Source organism: Alosa sapidissima, chromosome 1, assembly GCF_018492685.1.
Source record: "Alosa sapidissima isolate fAloSap1 chromosome 1, fAloSap1.pri, whole genome shotgun sequence".
Taxonomy (NCBI): Eukaryota; Metazoa; Chordata; class Actinopteri; order Clupeiformes; family Clupeidae; genus Alosa; species Alosa sapidissima.
Genome location: NC_055957.1, coordinates 617,501 through 641,267, shown reverse-complemented (window position 1 = coordinate 641,267; position 23,767 = coordinate 617,501). Strand labels below are relative to the sequence as shown.

General features: G+C 44.3%; 2 protein-coding genes and 1 long non-coding RNA gene across 6 annotated transcripts in view; 1 reads left to right on the top strand and 2 right to left on the bottom strand.

Annotated features, from left to right (window-relative positions):
* Positions 1-5,277, top strand: part of slc37a3 (solute carrier family 37 member 3) — a 34,340-nt gene extending 29,063 nt beyond the window's left edge. For both annotated transcript variants that reach the window (XM_042086090.1, XM_042086092.1), the window contains 5 exons: positions 381-482; positions 1,250-1,297; positions 1,873-2,024; positions 3,331-3,396; positions 3,558-5,277. In XM_042086090.1, the coding sequence (XP_041942024.1) occupies positions 381-482; positions 1,250-1,297; positions 1,873-2,024; positions 3,331-3,396; positions 3,558-3,650 (461 nt within the window). In that variant the 3' untranslated portion in view covers positions 3,651-5,277. The remainder of the gene's footprint in view (positions 1-380; positions 483-1,249; positions 1,298-1,872; positions 2,025-3,330; positions 3,397-3,557) is intronic.
* Positions 5,278-5,558: 281 nt separating this feature from the next.
* cdkn1d (cyclin-dependent kinase inhibitor 1D) lies at positions 5,559-11,865 on the bottom strand. Of its 3 annotated transcripts, none has more exons than XM_042086260.1 (3): positions 11,288-11,865; positions 8,853-9,331; positions 5,559-8,181 (listed from the first exon to the last, which is right to left on the bottom strand). In XM_042086260.1, the coding sequence occupies exons 2-3, from the start codon at positions 9,325-9,327 to the stop codon at positions 8,123-8,125; spliced, it is 534 nt and encodes a 177-aa protein (XP_041942194.1). In that variant the 5' UTR covers positions 9,328-9,331; positions 11,288-11,865; the 3' UTR covers positions 5,559-8,122. The 3 variants fall into 3 exon arrangements, with proteins under 3 accessions (XP_041942194.1, XP_041942173.1, XP_041942183.1); XM_042086239.1 differs by lacking the exon at positions 11,288-11,865 and adding an exon at positions 9,628-10,286; XM_042086249.1 differs by lacking the exon at positions 11,288-11,865 and adding an exon at positions 9,904-10,283.
* Positions 11,866-17,777: 5,912 nt separating this feature from the next.
* On the bottom strand, positions 17,778-18,702 carry LOC121705483. The gene is made up of 2 exons (XR_006030809.1): positions 18,393-18,702; positions 17,778-18,298 (listed from the first exon to the last, which is right to left on the bottom strand). It is a non-coding gene; the product is annotated as an uncharacterized LOC121705483 (long non-coding RNA).
* Between the last annotated feature and the right edge of the window lie 5,065 nt (positions 18,703-23,767).

Below are 23,767 nucleotides of genomic sequence, written 5' to 3'. Positions count from 1 at the left end.
GTGTGTGTATGTGTGTGTGTGTGTGTGTGTGTGTGTGTGTGTGTGGTAGCAGGCTCAGGCCGACCACCTGTCTGTGTGGTACAACGTAGGGTCTATCATAGGTAAGCAGCCGAATTAGCTGTGTGTGTGTGTGTGTGTGTGTGTGTGTGTCTGTGTCTGTGTGGTACAATGTGGGCGGCATCATAGGTAAGCAGCCGCGTGTGTGTGTGTGTGTGTGTGTGTGGTAGCAGGCTCAGGCCGACCACCTGTCTGTGTGGTACAACGTAGGGTCTATCATAGGTAAGCAGCCGAATTAGCTGTGTGTGTGTGTGTGTGTGTGTGTGGGTTTGTGGTACGGTCCAGGGTCTGATTTCTGATATGTCTGATCCCCCCCCATCCAGGTGGTACGGTCCAGGGTCTGATTTCTGACATGCTGGGGAAGAGGGCTCCTGTCATTGCAGTCAGCCTCCTCGTAGCCATGGGGGCGCTAGTGGGCTACAGCCGTAAGTCTCCAGCCGCTCACCTCTGATTGGATGCCCAGTCTTTATCCCTGTTCTGATTGGCTGTTCTGCTGACAGTAGTGAGGACTAGGGAACATATTGTGTTGTATCGGAACGTCACATATTACCAACCGTCCCGTATGTCCAACCTCTTATGTAAATGTGTCACTTAATTTTCATTTCTATACAAACCAAGACGGCGGATTCCTAAAGAAACGCAAGCACCCACACCATAAGTGTATCTAAATTAGCTATGTACCAAAAATTACATTTTAGCGTGAGTCGAAGAGCTGTAAACAGTCTTGTAAGACTGCGTGTACAAATCCGCTTGGAGTTCCAGTGGAATTTTGAATTGCGACGAGAATTCTCGGGCTAACCGTTGATGTGCCGTGAGAAAGGTTGGGAATATGCACCCACCAGCCCAGCACTAAACTCCGAGCGTGGTAAACAAAATCTGATATTTCAGGCAGTAAAAGCCCCGGTAAGAACCAAACTAGATTTTGTTCAAATCTACACACCTATGGCTACTGAAAAATGTAAGGTTCATTTAGCAAATGTTATTTTGAAGTATTAAAAAACATTGTTGTTTTAGAATTTTCGAAGGAAATGGTTGGTTATTATTAGTAAGTTTATCATATGTGTGCATGAGTGTGTGTGTGTGTGTGTGTGAGTATATTTATGTGTGTGTGTGTGTTGTATGTGTTCCTTCATATTTTCGAATGAAGATAAAGGAGTTACATGAACAAAATGTTGATGTTTTTTTCCTGCAGGTTCTCCAGATGATAAGGTGGTGAATGCAGCCCTGTTGGCTACTACAGGTAAGGACTGACCCCAACACACACATACACACACACACACACACACATACATATACACACACACACACACACACACATACACACAGACCCCAACATGTTAATGCTTTCATATGAACCTTAGCAGAAGAATTACAGATCCAAACATTAATGGAAGTGTGTTACACACTTAGACAGGTCTGAATTACAGATCCAAACATTAATGGAAGTGTGTTACACACTTAGACAGGTCTGAATTACAGATCCAAACATTAATGGAAGTGTGTTACACATTTAGACAGGTCTGGTCAAACGCAGAATGCATTGTGCTATTTTCATTCTGAACTGCACTAGCATGGCATCATCGCTTCCAGGTAGATACACTATCTATTATTGCAGAAGTGGAGCAGCACACACACATGCTTTGCTCGTCTTTTTGCATTTGGCGCTTAGTCCACACAGTTGCAATCCGCGTGAAAGGTTTGTGCACATGCCCAAGACTCCCAAACACACACCACAACAGACATTCCGTGGTGGTGATGATGAGATGATGGTAGTGTCGGTGTTACCGTGGTGATGACGATGCTGTTGCCGTGCAGGTTTCTTCATCGGTGGGCCGTCCAACATGATCTCGTCGGCGATCTCGGCGGATCTGGGTCGGCAGGACGCGCTGCAGGGCAGCCAGGAGGCGCTGGCCACCGTCACCGGCATCGTGGACGGAACCGGCAGCATCGGGGCCGCAGCCGGACAGGTGAGGGGAGGGGCGTCATCAGCGTGGGACGGAACTGACTGCAGTGAGGTCATCAGCATGTGACGGAACTGACTGCAGTGAGGTCATCAGCGTGTGACGGAACTGACTGCAGTGAGGGCATCAGCGTGTGTCAGCATGTGACGGAACTGACTGCAGTGAGGGCATCAGTGTGTGACGGAACTGACTGCAGTGAGGTCATCAGTATGTGACTAGACCAGTAAGGATTTTAGACAGTAGTGGAGAGGGAGTTAGATCCATAGACAGTAAAAGAAATGGACGAACAGACTCCGTTATTTTCAATGGGAGGGCACTGACGCAAATTGAAGGTATTTTCAGTTGGTCCCCCCAGTACTGCGCAGACTCGCACTTAACTTCAAAATCACAAGTTTCCCCATGCTGCTTCCATATGTTGGAATGCCAACAAATGCACAAACATCGAACACCTTCTTCTTATGTGTGATTTCTGCAACAGTGGTACTGCAAACTTTTTGATCTTTTGTTATTTTATGCTGTAGGGTAAGCGAATGCCACACATGTACAGAAACCGCAATTAAACTTCAACCGTGTTCAATGCATATGTTATACGTCCCATGAGTCACGTCAGGTATAGATTGCAGCAGGTATGTCCAGGGCAGGTATAGATTGCAGCAGCTATGTCCAGGGCAGGTATAGATTGCAGCAGGTATAGATTGCAGCAGCTATGTCCAGGGCAGGTATAGATTGCAGCAGCTATGTCCAGGGCAGGTATAGATTGCAGCAGGTATGTCCAGGGCAGGTATAGATTGCAGCAGGTATCTAGCTCCTCTCGGCTGACACTAGCAGACCTTGTGGACAGAAGGGTCCTGTCAGCCACAGTCAGCTGCAGTTGATCCCGGATGAGTAAATAAATATGAATTAGTTGATCCAAAGTTGATCCAAAGTTGACCCCGAATAAGCCTAGTTTGTCCCACTGTTTTTGGACAGGAAGGAATGCGCACATCCAGAATCACACCTCTTTAGTACAGTGAGGTCATCAGTGTGTGACAGGGCTGACTGCAGTCAGGTCATCAGTGCATGACAGGACTGACCATAGATATTAGAAAGCTAGATACCGGTAACAGGTGTCTCTGATTGCGGCAAGTGTTGCTGTGACTCCCCCATAGACAGTAAACATGCTGCCCCCCACCACCACCAATATGGCGGCCGCGTTTAAGATGCCACCTAATAGAACTCAACAGTCAATGCGGTATCTAGCTTTCTAATATCTATGGGACAGACTGCAATGAGGTCATCAGTGTGTGACAGGAGTATCTTTTCCTCTTCCTAGTATCTGGTGTCTCTGATTGAGAGCAAGCTGAACTGGATGTGGGTGTTCTACTTCTTTGTGCTCATGGTGAGTAGCTCTCTCCCTCTCTTTCTCTCTTTCTCTCTCACTCTCTCTCTCTCCCTCACTCACCTACACATACACACACCTGTAGCATTTACAGAAGTAGTGGTAGAATGCTAACCTGTTTGTTGTCTAGTTAATGACGCCTGTGTTGTGTGCTGCTGCAGACAGGGGGCAGTGTGCTGTTCATCTTTCCTCTAATCGTGGGGGAGCTGCGCTCCATGTGTCGAGACCGGCAGGCGCAGGCGAGCCAGCTGTGACGCTCCCGCACGCTACGGGTCGCTACGGTAACCCGTGATGCAGCGGGTCTCTTGCATTACCACTAAGGTGCCAACGCTGTGTGTTGGTGCGGAACAGTGATTAAGTGTCTGCACTGCAGTGGAAAATCACCATCTGTCCTGTTACCTCTTCTGAAAATCACCATCTGTCCTGTTACCTCTTCTGTCCTGTTACCTCTTCTGAAAATCATCATCTGTCCTGATGCTCTTCTGTGGGGAGGTCTTTTAATCTGATTGTCTTCCGTTTGTATCAGCAGCCCTCCACCAATCACTGCGTACCCTCACGGCTCTCCACCAATCACTGCGTACCCTCACAGCTTTGCCTGATTCACTGGGAATCTCACAAACAGTTAGCACCCACACCGTTAGCCCCACACCGTTAGCCCCTCACCCCCACACCTTTATGCCCAACACCCTAATGCCAACACTGTTATGCCCAGCACTGTTAGCCCCACACTGTTATGCCCAACACCCTAATGCCCAACATTGTTAGCCCTACACCCTCACACCCTTATGCCAACACCTACACCCTCACACCCTTATGCCCCACACCCTAATGCCCAACACCCGTATGCCCAACATTGTTAGCCCTACACCCTTACATCCTCATGCCCAACACCACTGGCCATCTGACCACTTGTGCCACTACCCTAGAGGGCCACTAGAGGGCAGTCTCATTGAACGTCTCACACACATACACTACACAGTAGATGGGAGCCGCAACCTCACTGGCAGGATGTAGTCTACTTAGAACAGACTTCTGCTTGATGTGATCGATTGTGTGCTAATGATGTGACCTCATCGTACACACATACACACACACACTTACACTGCAGTATAGACGCCCCTTACACAAATAACTGCCTTCACACACACACACACACACTCATCGCAGCCTCTCAGGAGGGTTTTAAAGGTTTTTGTACAAATAACCATCTCCTTTTGGTTTTATTTTTTTATGAATGTTTTGTTATATTTGTGGCAATGTAAATAAATTGAATTGAATGTGTCTATGATTAACATCATGCCAACTGCTGTGGGGACATCAGACCTCAGGACTGCCCAGCCATACCGCAGGACTCTACTGGGTTGGGGTTAGTGTGGAGTAGAGGGATCATACCGCAGGACTCTACTGGGTTGGGGTTAGAGTGTTGGAGTAGAACGTCACTACGCAGGACTCTACTGGGATGGGGTTAGAGTGTTGGAGTAGAGCGTTAATACTGCAGGACTGTACTGGGTTGGGGTTAGAGTGTTGGAGTAGAGCGTTAATACTGCTGGACTGTACTGGGTTGGGGTTAGAGTGGAGTAGAGCGTTAATACGCAGGACTTTACTGGGTTGGGGTTAGAGTGTTGGAGTAGAACGTCACTACGCAGGACTCTGCTGGGTTGGGGTTAGAGTGGAGTAGAGCGTTAATACCGCAGGACTACTGGGTTGGGGTTAGAGTGGAGTAGAGGGATATTGCTGCTGGTCTGGTGTGTCCTGCAGGGCTGCTGCTTGATGTTTACTGTGGAATGGTCTCCTGTTTGCACCCTACAGCAGTGTGATGCTGTCATGACCTGCTAGTTGTGCTTTTCTGTTTTTCAACAAGACATTATGTTTTTATCATCACTTGGGTTTGGCCTCATCATTTTGTGTTAATGATTCTTATGTGTCAGTATATCAACTTGATTGTATGTGTGAGTGTTTGATATCTCCCTCTGCCAGTGTTCTTATCAAGTCTTGCCACCAGGGGCCCCAGAGTCTCATGATATTTCAGATTTGATCTCACACCTCTCGTCACACAGCCAAAACCCCAACACACACGCTCACATAGACACAAATAATTTCTAACATCTACACACATAATCTTGAACTAGCCATAACCCTAACACACACATACAACAGGAGTGTTTAGAGTTTAAACAGTATGATTCTTTATTAAGAACACACAGGATAATGGATCCATTAGAGACCATGTGTACTGCGCCGTGTCACTGCTGGGCTCACACAGCCTCAGTGCAGAACACAACGCTGCCATCTAGTGCTCAGGAGTACAATAGCAACATCAGATATAGTCTGCAGCAATACAAGATAGAGAACACTCTTCTGTTCGTTATAGAAATTATATACCTTTATCAAAGCGTATATTCATGCATATCAGTTACATAGAATACTCGGTAGATGAACTCTAGACAAAGGTATCAGTTACATAGAATACTCTGTAGATGAGGTATCAGATGGATAGAATACTCTGTAGATGAGGTATCAGATGCATTGAATACTCGGTAGATGAGCGTGTACAGGAATAACACAGAAAAAGAGTTGTATGTCTGGTCAGAGTGTGTGTGTGGTCAGAAGACCGCACACGACCAGCGCGGCTTATGTAGTGCAAAGATGACTGGAAACGTCGTCATAATAACGGAAGATGACCGGAAACGTCGTCATAATAACGGAAGATGACTGGAAACGTCGTCATAATAACGGAAGATGACTGGAAACGTCATCAGTTAGTTGCGGAAGAATGTCATCAGTTACCGTAGTTACTGAAGGGCATCTGGACCATTTCTCCAAAATATTATGATAGAATTACAATAAATTAGAATATACCTCCATCTCACACACACACACACACACCTCCATAAACATATCACACAGACACACACACACAAACAGGCAACATAAAACCACCCAAATAAGAACATATAAAATATATAATTATAATAATATATATAATAGCTATAATAATATATGCTACATTTGCATGGCTAAAAGGGACAGACGTGGGGGGGAGGGGGGGGGGGATTATGGTGCAGGGACCCAGACTCAGAGGCAGCTCAGAGGGTCTCTCTCTCACACACACACACCAGAGAGGGATGCACAAACATCCCCCCGTACTCTATTAACACTATCCCCCCCCCCCCCCCCCCCACACACACACACACACACACACACACACGACTCAACTCTGGTGTGCAGAAGAGGTTTGGTCTGGGTCTGTAGTGTTTTTGTGTGTGGGTGATAAAAGACAAGAAAGAGAGAGCCAAGGGTGAGGTAGACAGTTCCGAGGGCTATTCATTCAAACGACCAGCTAGAAACAAAAGACCAGAATAATCTCAACTCCACCAAAGTGGTTGCAGGGCGGGACGAGGGGGGGGGGGGTTGGGGAGATTCACATGAAATTCAGAATTTACATTTTTTTGAATATGTCTCAGGGCTAAGAGCAGTGCACAGAACTACAAGAGCAATGCTCCATGCTTTGGTCAACTATTTCAGCTGCCTTAGAAGTAAAGGTTCTCTCTCACACACACACCAAAACAGTTTCACACAGCTACCGAGCAGAACACCCAAAGCCATTCCCTTCATATAGAAACACTTGCTATGCTACATAGCATATGCTACATCATTAGCAATGATTCGCTTTATGCTACATCACTAGCAGTTATTAGCTTTATGCTACACCGTTAGCAATTATTAGCTTTCTGCTACATCACTAGCAATTATTAGCTTTCTGCTACATCACTAGCAATGATTAGCTTTCTGCAACATCACTAGCAATGATATTAGCTTTATGCGACATCATTAGTATGATTACCTTAAAGCTGACAAACGTGGGACAGACATTGCTACATCGTCAAAAGAAAACGGCTTCAGAAGCCATAAACTCAATATTCTGATGAGAAACGACCAAAGACTGAAGATTATACTAGCTAAAGAGTACACATACTGTACATACTAGCTAAAGAGTGCACATACTGTACATACTCGCTAAAGAGTGCACATACTGTACATACTAGCTAAACAGTACACATACGTACTCATGGTCCACATTTGCGTTTTGAGCTGCTGGAGCTGAACAGATGGCCAGGTTACAGATCTGAAGTACCGCAAAAGAAATGAAGCAGCATTAAATAAATAAAAGACAGCAGAGTGCAGTGGATTGTTAGAGGTGAGAAGGGTGACTAGTGACCTCTGCCCCCCAGGTCCTGCTGTCATTCTTACACACACACGCACACACACACAGAAGAATAACGTTGCTGACCTGCGGGCCTCCTATCTGAGACTGAGCGTCGGCCCTCTGCTAATATTTGGCAAAGGTCAGGGGAGATGTTTACCGAAGGTCACTGAGGTTGGAGCTTAAGTTGTCTGGTTTACAGTGGGGCAATGAGCGTAGTTTGGGGCGTGAGGGGGTAGTTTGGGGCAATGAGCGTAGTTTGAGGGGGGAGGGTTGTTTACGTTACGAGTGCATTATTGGTTTCACAGTATATCAGATGCTTTGCTTATGCACCAAATAAGCCAGAGAAGAGTCTGATGACATCAGAAGAGGATGAGGGCGTGTCTGACAGTGTAGACAGGAAGTGAGTTCATTCAGACAGGAAGTGAGTCTGCTCAAACAAGGAGTCCACTCAAGTCTTTATGTCCATTTCTTCCATTGCTATGGTGAGGCTAAGCCACTCCTCCTGTTGCCTAGCTCCTCCTACTGACGTGACATGGACTTGTGATGCAGGCGCCTCCTCTTCCTCACCGTGAAGAAGTCTGCGAGGACAGAGAGGACAGCACAAGTTACAGCAAGATGCTCCCGTAGAGAGAGAGAGGGATAGAGAGAGATGGATAGAGAGGGAGAGGAGTGAGAGAGGAGAGCACAAGTTACAGCAAGATGCTCCCGTAGAGAGAGAGATGGATAGAGGGAGAGGAGTGAGAGAGGAGAGCACGAGTTACAGCAAGATGCTCCCGTAGAGAGAGAGAGAGGGATAGAGAGAGGAGAAAGGGATAGAAAGAGGAGAGAAATGACAGAGGAGTGGGAAAGGAAGATAGAAGGAGAGAGGAGAGAAATGAGAGGGATAGAGGAGTGGAAGAGGAGAAAAGAAGTTGAGGAGAGAAATGAGAGAGGAGTGGAAGATAGATAGATAGATAGATAGATAGATAGATAGATACTTTATTGATCCCCAGGGGAAATTCAAGAAGAGCAGAATAGAAGTTGAGAGGAGAGAAATGGGAGAGGAGTGGAAGAGGAAGATAGAAGGAGAGAGGAGAGAAATGGGAGAGGAGTGGAAGAGGAAGATAGAAGGAGAGGAGAGAAATAGGAGAGGAGTGGAAGAGGAAGATAGAAGGAGAGGAGAGAAATGAGAGAGGGATAGAGAGGAGTGGAAGAGGAAGATAGAAGGAGAGAGGAGAAGAGAGGTGTTCTGAGGAGGCGGGGCTCTGACCTGTAATGGTGGCCTGTTTGTGTTTGGGTGCCATGGCAACGCTGAGTGCGCTGAAGCTCCTCTTCATGGCCCTGCTGTTCCACAGGGGAGGACTGGCGTTCCCCTCGCTGGAGGAGTGGGTGGGAGAGGAGGAGGAGGAGGATGAGGTGGAGGAGGAAGAGGAGGAGGTGCCCACCTCACTCCTCCAGCGCCCACTTCCTGCCCTCTTCACCACTCGGCTGTGGTAGAACGCTGGCACATCCTGGCATCGCAGCTCCTCCCACTGCAGGGTGGAGCCGGGGGAGGGGCGATCAGACAGGAAGTCAAAGTCCCAGCGGCGCGTTGCCGTGTCAACGGTCATGCACAGCAGGCGCTGGAATTCCTGCTCAAGCTGCTGGTGGTCGACGGGGCCGAAGAGATTCCGCCGCACGCCACAGCGCCCCCTGGTCTCCTCCATAGGAACTTCAGCGTCCCGCTCAGATAGAGCCATGGCCATGAGTCTGAGGAGGAGAGAGGAGAGGAGGGGAGGAGAGGAGGAGAGGAAAGGAGGGGAGGAGAGAGAATGAGGGAGAGGAGAGGAGGAGGGGAGGAGAGCGGTCAGTTACACAAACACTACAAACTACTGGCAAAAAAACGACCGAATTAATCTGTCAACGATCAATCTTTCAGCCTCTAGTAAACACCACTGGACACCCAAAACAAAGTAAAAAAAACACAGTGTCACACACACACACACACACACACACACGTTTCAGAGGCTCACACAGAGAAAAGTGCCGCTGGGAACCTACTGCACCTGTTCTTATGCACGTGCACATTCAGCGCTTTCCACAGACCCACGTGAAGTTTTCGTGTGTTTAGGCGCACGGGGAGACATTCCTGAGCGGACATGCGAGTTCCTACAGTGATCTTCCACCTGAGTGGGATACCCACCAGAGACAAGCGCTCACGAGTAGCCTAACCTAGAATGGTTAGCCCCATCATAAGCGACACGAGCTTTCAATGAAACCTCCTGCTTTCCGGTTTACTGCTTCCGTTACTGTAGATGTTTACAGAACAGCACAGAAGTTACCTGCGCCTCAGCTGTCGGTCTGTACGGTGAAGAATCTGGCGCATGAACCAGCTCGGGTTGTATATACTGACGACTCAACGTTCGGTTTGCCTCTCAAATCTGCGCGTTGCCGCCAGTTTTCCCTGGTGATTTTTTTAGTTCAAATATTCAAGTGAGGGTGTGTCGAGTTGAGAACGCGTCAGTAGATAAGCGCTTTTGCAGGATTCAGTTGCTGCGCAAACTTAAGGAGCGCGCGGGGAAAACGGACTCTCGCGTCATAGAGCTGAATTTGGAGTGGAACAAGCCACGTGTGTTGGGTAGACTATGTTCTAAATTCTAAATGGCCGACAGAATCCCATCATAAAACATCGCAGCTATTGGCTCTGACTGCATGATCAACTCAGATTCACTGTTCAAAATTAACTTGATATGGAGAATGATTACTTATTTGCAGGCTTTTTTTTGCTGAAGAAAGCTCAGATAGGCCTATGTAAATCGCTACCTAATTTGTAGCATAATTTTTCTAACTTCCGATGGTTCTTACTATATATTGCCAGGAACTTGCGAGACCTAGTCCGTTAATCAGTCAATATTCAAATAGGCCTATGACGTCCGCTATGCTTGACAACTTGAGCTCCCAGTCAGGAGGCTGTCTATGAATTCCTCAGTTATTTCTCACTGTGCATTTAAGCAGCCCTGGGAATAGTTTAACGTAGAGCAAAATAGTAACGACAGAAATTAAGGTCAATTTGCCATTAAAGTTAATGTAGCCTAATCCAATATATTCCAGCTGTAGAAATCGGGGCCGCTCTACATGCGCCCCGCCTCCGGAGAAAGTTGTTTTCGTGAAGGGAAGTAGGTGCGTCGAGCGCAGAGGATATCAAATTACTACTCTACTTGGTCCTTATGCAGGCTACACACACAAACACACACACACACACACACACACACACACTATGAAACCGCACAGTGTTGATAACCAAAAACGTAAGCACATTCAAAAAAGAGAAGGGGCTAAGAGAAGTGTTTTAAAACACATCCAATGGTCTCTGATGTCCGTCAATAGGCTATTAGAACCAAAAACTTCAATCCAAAGAAACGCAGTGACGCACTTCCAATCTCACCCAACGTAAGGCAGATACGGGTCAGTCTGGAGTGGACTAACTCGAACCCTCAACCCAGAAAACGAGCCCCTTGACCCAAGCAGGACATACCAACTATTAACGAGCATTTCATGCTAACTCCAGTCTGCGTTCATTATTTTAACGTACGCTTTAACGGCATGCATTAGAGGGGCATCTGAAATCACATCTCGTCTACACTCCAGAACTTGACAGGCAGAAGAAACATGTCAGGGCAAAAGCTTTTGTAATTATATTCGATGGGGAAACATATTTGGACTCACCGGTCACTCTGAAGCTCGTGGATAGTATTTGCAGGTTGACAGGTAACTCGAGGAAGTGTGCGTGAAGTTCACGTAAATCGTGAAGTCGTTTGTGCAGGTACACCTCGTAAACAACCAGCACTCAAACTCAGTGATGATGCCGAACGCAGACGAACTAGCTCGTAATATTGCCTACTTAATCCCAAACAGGTTTGTTTTGGATGTCGGGAAGCGTGGGACATCCCACCGTAAAGGATTACCACGCGATAAATAGCAGAACAATTGGTATTTAAGGCTGGGTCACTGGAACAACAACAACAGCAACGCCCAACGCAGCATCCGCGGATTATCCGAAGAATGATTCCTTTATACTGCAGTCTCTTGCGCCTTGCTGTTGAAGAAGGTTGTCTGAATACTTCGGAACTGTCTTAGTTTTGTGTCACCATTACACGCTCGGTATCAGGTCCAGTGCAATTAAACCAGCTCCGCGCACGGACGCCTGTTGCCTTCTGAGGTTGTATTGAACTGTGGGGACTCACTCTCTAGCGCTGCCTGTAGCCTACGCACATACGCACACGGCCCGAGCATTGGTAAGCAGCGCTGGCAGCAGAAGTAGGTCAAATCTCTGGTGCGGGCGGGGCGTCCCTTCAGCGGACTGTGTGACACACATTCTCGTGTTTTGCTTCCATCACGTTCTGCTTGGGTGTAGTGCCAGCGCTTCTAGTCACGTTGCCGTGCAACGTGACATTTTAGGTTAACTGAACAAATTCTCCCGCAATTTTTGTGATGGCACTTCAAACCTCAAACTAAATCCAAGACTTAAAAGTTACCTATTATCATTCATTTTTCCAATTAAGCTCAACAACACAAATAACTTTGATGTTCTGAAAACAAGCATTAAAATAGATAGGCCTACTATAAAAACATATTTTAAAATGTGACGATGATTGATCACTTCTCCTCTACACCCAACACATAGCTCCATATAACTTGTCTTGTTGTATTGTTATTGTTTGTCTGTTGTTATGCTTTTTTCTACTATGTTAAGCGATCTGGGGTTTTAGAAAGGCGCTATATAAAATAAACGTATTATTATTATTATTATTATTATTAATAAACAAATGTATAGTAATATTCCTTATGAAGAAGCACTATAGGAGTATTTTGGGAAAAATATTATAGTAATCTATATGAGCACTATAGCATTTTTGGGACATTCTGTTGAAGACTGTAGGCCAACTATGGGAACACTACAGGGTAAGGGTCTCATAGAAGTGTTACGGAACATCACACAAGTATTATATTACCACAGAACTACTATAGAAACCTGCTAGCATTGCTAGCTCTTTTTCATAAGGGTCTCTCCCTCCCTCTCTCTCTCTCTCTCTCTCTCTCTCTCTCACACACACACACACACAACACACTCAGTTATATACCGTTATAGCTTATCCAACATCAGTGGTTCTCCAAAAAGGCACACCAAAGGTCAAACCAAAAAGGCAAGGCTCACACACACACACTCTCACACACTCACACACACACACTCACACACACTCACGGCACACTGGCTTATGGTTACTGATTATGACACGTCACACATCAAAAAGCCAAGACACATGCCTTATGGTTAGTGATTAGGAAGCACGTCACACACACATTATTCTGGCCTATAAAAGGGGTATTCATTCTATGGCAATATTCCTTCTATAGCGAGTGTTCATGAACGGAGACTTCAGCGACGGGCATGTGTGTGTGTGCGTGAGTGAGAGAGAGATGCTGGTTACCTAAGGCCCTAGGGTTAGTGTGTGTGTATGTACGCTACGTACGTGTGTGTGAGAGATGCTGGTTACCTAAGGCTGTTCTCTGAGGTTGTAGTTCTTGGGACACTTCATGTAGCCTAGAGGGGCATGTTTACTGATAACACACACACACACTCCTCTGTCTTATAGGCCAGCACACTGTGTGTGTGAGTGTGTGTCATGTTGCCAAACCTAGAGCATTGTTCTTTTGTTTGCTCATTTGTTTATCCTGTCTGTAATCAGGGTGGTTAATCATGACTATTCAGGTGTGTGTGTGTGTGTTTAAAGTGTCACTGTATTTGTGAGTCTGTGTTTTTGGATGTCCTTTTGTGTACATGTGTAGGTTTGAAACAAACACACACACGCACCACCTCTTGTTGATTGGATACACACACACACACACACACACACACAAGGTCCCTATGACAACTCTAAAGGAGTTAAAAGCTTCAGCAGCTGAGATGGGAGAAACTCTACATACAGCAACTATTGCCTGAGTTCTGACATACTGTAAGTTGAAAGACAAACGGAAATTGGAACAAGATGGCAGGATGAGTAGGCCAAATAGACAGCTTTGATAGCACTGTGGAAGACTGGGCTACATACAGTAAAAAACTTGAGCAGTACTGTGTTGCAAACAAAATAGAGAAAGACAGAAAAGTAGCCTATTAGTAATAGTAATAATAGCTATAGTAGCTACAGTATTGAGCGTCATGGGTGCAAAAACATACAGTTTGCTACGCAATTTGTTGGCGCCAGATAAGCCAGCTTCAAAGAGTTTCAAAGACGTTGTGAAAACGGAGCACTTAAATCCAAAACCGCTGGTCATTGCAGAAAGGATTAGATTTCACAATCGTAATCAAAAGAGAACAGAGTCAATCACTGAATATATGGCCGAATTGTGCAGGCTATCAGAACATTGCCAATTTAGAGATGGACTGTCCAATGCACTGAGGGATAGATTGGTGTGTGGACTGCAACATGAAAGCACACAGAAGCGGCTCCTTACGGAGAGAGACCTTACACCCCTGCTGAAAAAAACAGCTAGAAACCAGCTTATGCTGGTAGCTAGTTTTAGCTGGACTTTGCTGGTTTTCTTCCAGCTCTTGCTGGTCTTTGCTGGTGTAGCTGGTTGGACCACCAGCTGGATATGCTGGCGTGACCATCTGAGGAAGCTGGTCATGCTGGTTTGACCAGCCTGTCGTGTAGGATACAGCTGGTGCAAGATGGTCATGCTGGTGACCAGCCTGCCAAGCTTGACATTGTTGGTGTAAGATGGTCATGCTGGTTTGACCAACATAAGCTGGTACGGCCAGTTAAACCACCAGTGTAGGCCAGCAACAGCAACACTCAGACAAGGTACTGACACATTACAACCCAGACCTGCCCTTGCGTTTAGCCTGCGATGCATCACCATATGGAATTGGGGCTGTTTTATCGCATAAAATGACTGATGGCACTGAGCGGCCTATCGCCTTTGCTCAAGATCGTTAAACAAGGCTGAACAGAATTATGCCCAAATTGACAGGGAAGGCTTGAGTCTGGTCTGGGGTGTTAAAGCATGTCATCAATACCTTTATGGTAAGCATTTCACACTGATCACTGACCATCAGCCTTTAGTGGCTATTTTCAACCCCGGCCAGTCAGGTCCTGCCATGATGGCAGCACGTTTGCAGCGATGGGCGTTATTCTTAGGGGCCCACGACTACGCCGTAGAGTTTAAAGGCACAAAGCTGCATGGAGTGGCAGTGTGGCAGTGAGTTCACATTGACTCTGCAGCTCCTTTTTTTGAAAAGATGTTTCTCATGGTAGTTGATGCCTACTCAAAATGGCCCGAAGTGTTCCCATTAAAGAATGCAACATCAGCAGAGACAGTAGATGTACTTCGTACACTGTTTGCTCGTACAGGACTGCCACAACAATTGGTAAGCGATAATGGAAGTCAGTTTGCCTCTGAAGAATTCCAGTGGTTCACCAAGGGATGGAATCAAGCACATCACTACTGTGCCGCTCCATCCTGCAACAAATGGACTCGCCGAGCGATGCGTACAAACTTTCAAACAGTCCATGAAAGCTATGGGGAGCACCAAAATGTCCATATCAGAGAAACTGGCCAACTTCCTGCTGTCTTACCACAACACTGACCATTCCACTGACCACTAGCCGCTCTTTTTATGGGGAGATCTCTCAGGTCACGCCTGGATCTCTTGAAGCCAGACCTACACCGAGACGTGTCAAAGAGACGAAGAGGCCAAATGAAAAAGCAGCCGCCACTAAGAACATTTGAAGTGGGACAATCAGTGCTTGCCAGAGACTACCGCCAGGGCGAACAGAAATGGGGACCTGGTGAGATTGTTTCTAAAATGGGCCCCTTCACCTGCACTGTGAAAGTGTTGCCTGGACTGACCTGGCGCAGACATGTGGATCAGTTACTGGACAGTACAACCCAACACTCCAACCAAGTCAAAACCGAGAGTGCTGCGGATAGCATCGACAGCGCTGAGGTGTTCCCATCCTTTGCATCAGGCACGCCACCTGCTGCCATGGATACGCCTGCTCTAGAGACTGTTACCCCGGCGACATCTCCCAGGCCTGTTACTGAGTCACAAGAGCAGCGTTATCCAGAGCGAGTCCAACTCCCACCGCATAGATTAGATATGTAGTGCAAATGAATTAGTTATTCAGTTAAACAGTGTTATGTTATGTGACCAACCTGTTTGATATGGTATGATTTAAATGAAGTAGTTATTCAGGTTAAACAGTGTTATGTTAGGTGACCAACCTGTTTGATATGATATGATTTAAATGAAGTAGTTATTCAGGTTAAACAGTGTTATGTTATGTGACCAACCTGTTGATATGATATGATTTAAATGAAGTAGTTATTCAGGTTAAACAGTGTTATGTTATGTGACCAACCTGTTTGATATGATATGATTTAAATGTAGTTATTCAGGTTAAACAGTGTTATGTTATGTGACCAACCTGTTGATATGATATGATTTAAATGAAGTAGTTATTCAGGTTAAACAGTGTTATGTTATGTGACCAACCTGTTTGATATATTATATGATTTAAATCATATCTTTGCATTTACTGTAAGTTGATTTGAGAAAATGTTTCTGTATTCTATACAAGGAATGTTTGAGACTTGTTTGTGATGTACTTCCATGCTAGAAGGGGAGGAGTTCTTATGTTCCAAAGGAACTATTTTATGTGTAGTAATGCGGCACTATGTTTTCCTATGAAGCCGCGGATTGATACGGTTATAGTGATGTATTGAGTGAGCCTGTCCAGAAGAACGTTTTCAGTAAGAGTTTGTGAACCTGTACTCCTGCATGGTTATTACGTTTGTTGTAAGTGTAGAAAACACAACAATTACAGGCCTATATCAAACCTACCTTTCCTGAGCAAAGTACTTGAAAAAGTTGTTTGTAATCAACTTACAGTATTAGTTCAGTGAAAACAGTATTCTCGACAAATTCCAATCAGGTTTTAGATCAGATCATTAATTAATATCAGTTTGTAGATTAGATCATTAATTACCATCACATTAATTAACATCAACATTATTGTTTTTTTTATTGTAATAGTAGTAGTATTGATTAATATTGTGTGTGTGCGTGTGTATGTGCGTGTGCATGTGTGTGTGTGTGTGTGTGCGTGTGTGTGTGTGTGTGTGTGCTCGCATGCCGTAGAAAGAATGTTTAGCAGTTGTACAGGAAGTGGGGGCCACCAAATCTCACAGAGGAACTAAGAATGTGTGTGTGTGTGAGTATGTGTCACAGTGTGTGTGTGTGTGTGTGTCACAGTGTGTGTGTGTGTGTGTGTGTGTGTGCATGTGTGTGTGTCATAGTGTGAGTATGTGTCACAATGTGTGTGTGTGTGTGTGTGACATATTGACATGAGTTGCAACATATTTCACAACAGATTGAAAGACAGAGTGCATTGTGCTGATGGATGGATTACAGCACGTCTAGACCATAGACTGTATACATGTATATAGAATATATTCTATATATACAGTCTATGGTCTATACCTACTATTGCAAGACCATGTGTCATAGTGTGTGTGTGTGTATATGTGTGTGTGTGTATACCTACTATTGCAAGACCATGTGTCATAGTGTGTGTGTGTGTGTGTGTGTGTGTGTGTGTGTGTGTGTGTGTGTACCTACTACTGCAAGACCATTTAAAGGCCGGAACGTTTTTACAAGCTTTATCTCATAAGTTACATAAAAAAATATGTATATAAATATATATATTATATATATTTACCTTCAAATACAGCAGTCAGCTTAGATTGCAGCACCAACCTTAAGTGTATTTATAATAATAATAATAATAATAATAATAATAATAATAATAAGCTTTATTTATATAGCAACTTTGATACACAGAACACAGCTCAAAGTGCTTTACATTTGGAGCATTTAACACAATAATAGAGAAAAAACATAATAATACATCAAATAAAACAATAAATAAAACATAAGAGATTTATATTGAAGTGAAAATGAGAATTCACAAGATGGTAAGGAGATAGATACAACAACACATACAATACAACTAATGCAGTGACAACAGGAAGAGCCTGTAAATAGCAGCAGTAGAATGTAAAATAATGTGGAGAAATAGGCTACAAGATAAAAGTGAGTTACTGGTAGGATTGTGGGTGTTTCAAGAACAAAGAGGATACACACATGCCTTGGTAGAATTTGGTAGACTTTAATGGATGCTTGGCATGGGAACAGTACTTTGATGGATGCTTGGCATGTTGATATGGGAACAGTACTTTCGGCTTGGTAGATAGGGTTGCCACATGTACTGGATTTCCCGGGATTGTTCTCTTTTTTGAGTGACTGTCCCGGATAATTAATAATATTTCCCGGGACACTAATTGTCCCGTTTTTTGGTGAAAATAAACTGATTATAATTTCTGCTAGTTTCCAATGAAACGGCTACAGTTCGAGCTTACAGTTCTTTTAACAAGCACATTATTATATTAAATTGTCTAAATTTCATACATTAAATAAACTCTATGCTTGATCTATAGATTGGGTGTCCTGACTGGTTTTAAATGTCTAGCAATCAAATCGGAATTACCGATACAATTTTAGCTGGGCTAGCTTAGGTTTCAAGTGTTCAAGGCTTGCTCACCAGGATTCCAATACCATGTACAAAATACAAGGGAAGAGTCTTCTTTCTTCTTTTCTTTTCAAAGGGTGATCATCTGTTTTCGGGTAAAATTAAGATGTACTAAATAATTGGCTCTGATTACATAGAACATGCAAATCTGTTGCGTTCAGCTGTGACTTGCGACTCACCAAAGCTTCGTGCGGGGGAAAGAGGATCTTTATATTGTTTTCCAATTTTCGTTTTTTAAGTATCCAAGTGTCCGTAGTTCCAAGTATCTATTATGATTTCGAAGTCGTCCGTATTTTAAATCTTCTCAATCTTTCTCTTCGTCTCTCATCAGACATAGTGCTACTTCTTCTTCATTTACCGATTGACGGTTTTCTGTTGTTTTTTAACATTTGCCTCGTGTTGTTGTTTTTTAACATTTGTCTCGTGCACGCATCTAGGGGCTACCAGGGAATTATTGCGCATCATAATGGGAAGTGGCAATTCATTGGGTTACACTAGCAACCGTATTACCTAGCAACCGTATTACCTAGCAACTGTGGCGCAGCCACAGCTATGACCCCAGACCCTGTAGCTCCTGTCTGACCTCTAGTTGCTCCTGTCTGACCTCTAGTTGCTCTGTAATGTACAAAGGGACAGCAGCAGGGACAGGAGTCCAAAGCCAGTGTGTGTGTCTGCGTCAACGAGTGCATATGCGTAAGAGATTATAGGAAATGTTTCAACAGGCTGCTACTCAATAGCGCCACTCTCACCACACACATCACGCACAAGGGCACCAAGAGGGAATGAAGCCAATAAATAGCTTTACTGCAAACTGCTTTTCTCTCTTCGAGAATGTTTACGATGTCAAAATGCACCTCCGTGTTACATGGCAGGATGATCATGCAGCAGCATCTAACTTGAACGTTAGCCTACTAACTCTAATTCATTTAACTGGGAACGCATCTTGAGCACCAGAGAGAAAGAGAGAGAGAGAAAGAGATATAGGCTGGCAGGTTCAAGGTGGCTTGTCATACCCCCTTTTTAATATAAGAAACTTATAACTGCTTGTCACAACTTAATACTATACATAATATTGTTATTATAGTGTTTTATCAATGTAGCACAAACAAACAAGGCTACAGTTTATGGATTAGTCTTTTTATCTTACAAGAGCTAGTGAAAGGGTTTTATGAGAAAGCTTAGACTGAGCGACCTTAAAGTGACAATGCACCATAAGTTAAAGCGTTGCAGCGTTTCTTAATATTTATAACTTCCCTGCTGAAAAAAACAGCCTGGCCAGCTAAAGGTGGTTTGCTGGTTGACCAGCTTGTTTGACCACCCTATGATGGTTGACCTGCTAGACCAGCAAAACTCTTGCGAAAACATACCTTCAGCTGGTTTTCCCAGCTTATGATGGTAATTCAGATGGTTTTGCTTGTCTATAGTGCTGGTTTAACTGGCCATGCCAGCTTATGTTGGTCATTCTAACAAACCAGCATGACCAGCTTGACAGGCTGGTCACCAGCATGACCATCTTGCACCAGCTATATCCTACAAGACAGGCTGGTCACACCAGCATGACCAGCTTCCTCAGATGGTCACGCCAGCATGTCCAGCTGGTGGCCCAACCAGCTACACCAGCAAAGACCAGCAAGAGCTGGAAGAAAACCAGCAAAGACCAGATAAAACCAGCTACCAACATAAACTGGTTTCTAGCTATTTACACTGTTTCTCTGTAAAGGCCAATAAGGTACATTTGTATTGTAGCCTACCTGCCACGTTTCGGCTACCTGGCCTCTGTAGCCTTCATCAGAGGTGTCACGTGATGTTGGTGTGACGTCATCTGAGATGTGTTACATGGAGTTTTCCATCCCACCAGATGTTGGTGTGACGTCGTCTGAGATGTGTTACATGGAGTTTGCCATCCCACCTGATGTGGTGGGATGGCCGTGTCCCTTGGGGGGCTATATCAGTAGGCCTAATGAACCTCTTCAATATATGAGGTGCTATATCAGTAGGCCTAATGAACCTCTTCAATATATTCTAGCTGTTTTTTTCAGAAGGGTTCATAATTTTTTATATATTTATTTATTTATTTATTTATTTTTTCCGGATTTTCACAAATCAAATGTGGCAACCCTATTGGTAGACTTTAATGGATGGTTGCCATGGAAACAGTACTTGAAGGATCCCACCTTGACTTTGAAAAACAGCCTTTGTTTTGAATAAGTCTGTAAATTCTTCACATCTTAGAGCAGATGCCTGACGGAGTGCATCAAAGGGTGTTTGATGTAGTAGCCTATCAGTGGCGGAGAACAACATCCTAGAGTTTCCACGGTTTTCAGCATCCTAGAGTTTCCACAGTTTTCAGCATCCTAGAGTTTCCACGGTTTTCACCTTAGACAAGTGGATCCTTCTCTCTCTCCGAACAGCTTTATTATTGTTTGCCTCCATGTTCTCCCAGCTTTCCTACAGGATCTTTTTAGGTCATGGACATTTTCGTTCATCCAAGGCGTCAGTTTGCTACATGGTCTTTTTTTGTATAAAGGAGCCACTCACAGTTGACTATTGAAGGCCTCTACCATTTGGTCAGTAGATTGATTGGTCAGTAGATTGATTACCATTTGATCAGTAGATTGATTGGTCAGTAGTTTTTGTGTTTATGTTTATTCTGCTGGAGCTATGAGCTGCTGCTGCTCCAGGAACCGTGATTTTTAAGGCAGTTTGTTACAGTATTTAGTTTGACTTCAAAAGATACACAATAATGATCAGACATATTGATCATTTACCGATAAATCCCTCTAGAGATGACTAGATCAGTGACCTCTATCCCTCTAGAGACGACTAGATCAGTGACCTCTATCCCTCTAGAGACGACTAGATTGACTAGATTTAACTGATACATGTCCAAAAGTATTTGCAATTTGTTCAGAGGAAGGAGAAATTGCTACAATGATGTGCATAAATGACTAAATGTTGTGGAGGTTGAACTAATAGTTATGAGAATTTTCATTCTGATCTGAAAAAAGCACCAAAGCGACTGAGAAAAACTCTAAATTAGCTTTATTTGTGTAGCAGCTTTCACTGGTGTGCTTTTATAATAAATTAGCTTTATTTGTGTAGCAGCTTTCACTGGTGTGCTTTTATAATAAATTAGCTTTATTTGTGCTTTTGCAAGTGACAGGAAGAGGAAGAAAAGAAAGGGATAGAGAGAGACAGAGAGAGGAAGAGGATGAGAGAGGGAAAAGAAGAGAAAATAGGAAAAAGAGAATGCACAGCTGGAGCACAGGTCTCAACACAGCCTCTAGCACCACCTGCTGGTCACAGAGCATCACTGCTCATCCAAGCACACACCACCTTGTGTGTGTCTGTTTGTGTGGCTGTATACATCTGTGTGTGTGTGTGTGTGTGTGTGTAGATACAGTATGTCTGTACAGGGCTCTCAAGTGTCACACATTGAGCGTGACAGTCACTCATTTCAGTCTTTTGTCACGCTCTCCCGCCACACATTGTATTTCTCACGCAGAAAAACTATTTATATATTTAATATGCTGCGGCAGCGCCCAAAATGTCTCTGGCCGCGCCGCTCTCACTATGGAACCGGCAGGAATCAAGCGCGTCTCCCCTGGAGTTGAGCCTGCCACTTATCAGCCAATCAAAAATAACGAGAGGGGCTACACAATAGCCAATCAGAAAATACCTGTATTGTATCTGGGTAAGATTTAACGCAACAACCAATGAAAAACGCGTATCCTGGAATTGTTGAACGTGAATTATTGAACGTGAACCTGTTACCTACTTCTTCCAAGTTTCATTCATCTTGGGAGCTTCGAGCATCAGTTCATGGTTTCAGGACAGAGTAAGTCATCTTTTAATGTTACAACAAATGCACAACTTGTTTGACACAAACAATGACAACGTGACTGCTGCTATAGAGAATGTTTCCCAGATAATTAGCATCAGTTGTTCATGACTGTCTGTAACTTAGCCAACAGTTTAACAGCCTGTTCATTGACAACACTTGCTCAGAACAAGTAGCCTATGCCTAGTTATACTTTCGTTCACACGATGACTGACATATTGTCACATTCTAAACATCTCTCTCTCCAAATAGGCTTAATCATTTTATTAGCACTAAACAAATGAAATTGTATTGCATAGCCTACTGTTATAGGTCACTTTTAAAATCACGTCATATTATATCATTATATCCTGGCCATGGATGCATTAATCATTGCATCTGTATTCAAAAATGTCGGGTAAAAAGCAATTAAGCATCCTCTCATTCACCCTGAGAGGAAAGCCCCCTAAAAGGTCCAGGTTAGTGGATGCTCAGAGGTGGTGAAAAGGCCCATTATTGAATTGTCAGTGCCATGTGTCAAATCATTTCTTTTGCAGATCTGAGCAATTATAAATTATACTTTTGCCCCATTTTGACTACGGAGGGCCTTGCTCCTACATACTTTAGCCAACAATCAAACGTCTGCTCTCTTTTGGAAAGCTGAGACACTGTTGGAAAACTATTGGAATAACTGTGTGATGTACTGTCACAAAGTTACAAAGGCTAGATTATTCTTTTATTTTTCTACCGGATAACAAGCATCTTTGAACTGACCACATTTCAGCCCTCTAGGTCTTGACTTGATATGACTTGAGTCCTAGCATTAGGTCTTGTCATGCTGTGTGCAAAAGTAGATCAATATAGAATGACAACATGAGTACTTTAGACCATTATTTGCCAAGGTATGCTCATGCATTTGGTAAAGTGCCCTATGAAAACTCCCCATAGGACTTTGGGTTCTCCAAAATGCATACTGGCAATCAAATGCTTACTGCATATGAACCCCACATAAGCATAATCTTGGCCTCAAATGAAAGGTAATACTCTGAAGTTTCATGCTTGCATTTGGATTGTAGGCTACTTCAGGTTCTGATATGACTACACTAAATATGGAATAATTACAAAAAATACAAATCTTTACAATTTCTATTTCAATTAAATTGGTGTGTATAAGACGGGCTATATTTCTGCACAACTAATATTGGATCAACTGGTAACTGACCTGGGGCTGGTGTATGCTAGCTGGTGATGCTAGTTGCGCATGTAAATCCTCACACCCCTAACCTTAAGAACGCTTCTAACCGCTGAGTTGGAAGCCTGGGCTTTTAGCTCAGTGGTTAGAGCGCTCAACTTCCATGCCAGTGTGTGTTGACGTGGCGTGGCGTGGGGGGGGGGGGGGGGGGGTGATTGTCGACGGGGAATGTCACTCTTGCCTGTCCTCAAAACTTGAGAGCCCTGTCTGTATGTGTGAGTGTGTCAATGCCCTCTGTGACTAACCTGACTCTCACCAGATGAATTTCGTTCCGCCTAGCTCTGCTTAGCTCCGCCTAGCTCGTTCTGCGCATGTGTGTAAGTGCTCCGCCAGAAAGCATTGAATTCTCTACCAGATCTGTACCACCCATGTGCCCGATCTGTACCACCCATGTGCCCAATCTGTACCACCCATGTGCCCGATCTGTACCACCCATGTGCCCGATCTGTACCACGCATGTGCCCGATCTGTACCACCCATGT

Excerpts from the sequence above, each read along its gene's own strand:
- cdkn1d (XM_042086239.1), bottom strand. The coding sequence starts at position 9,722 with ATGTCCGCTCAGGAATGTCTCCCCGTGCGCCTAAACACACGAAAACTT. Across the intron at positions 9,332-9,627 it reads GTGCACGTGCATAAGAACAG|ACTCATGGCCATGGCTCTAT; the intron begins GTGCAGTAGGTT and ends TCTCCTCCTCAG. Across the intron at positions 8,182-8,852 it reads CAAACAGGCCACCATTACAG|ACTTCTTCACGGTGAGGAAG; the intron begins GTCAGAGCCCCG and ends CTGTCCTCGCAG.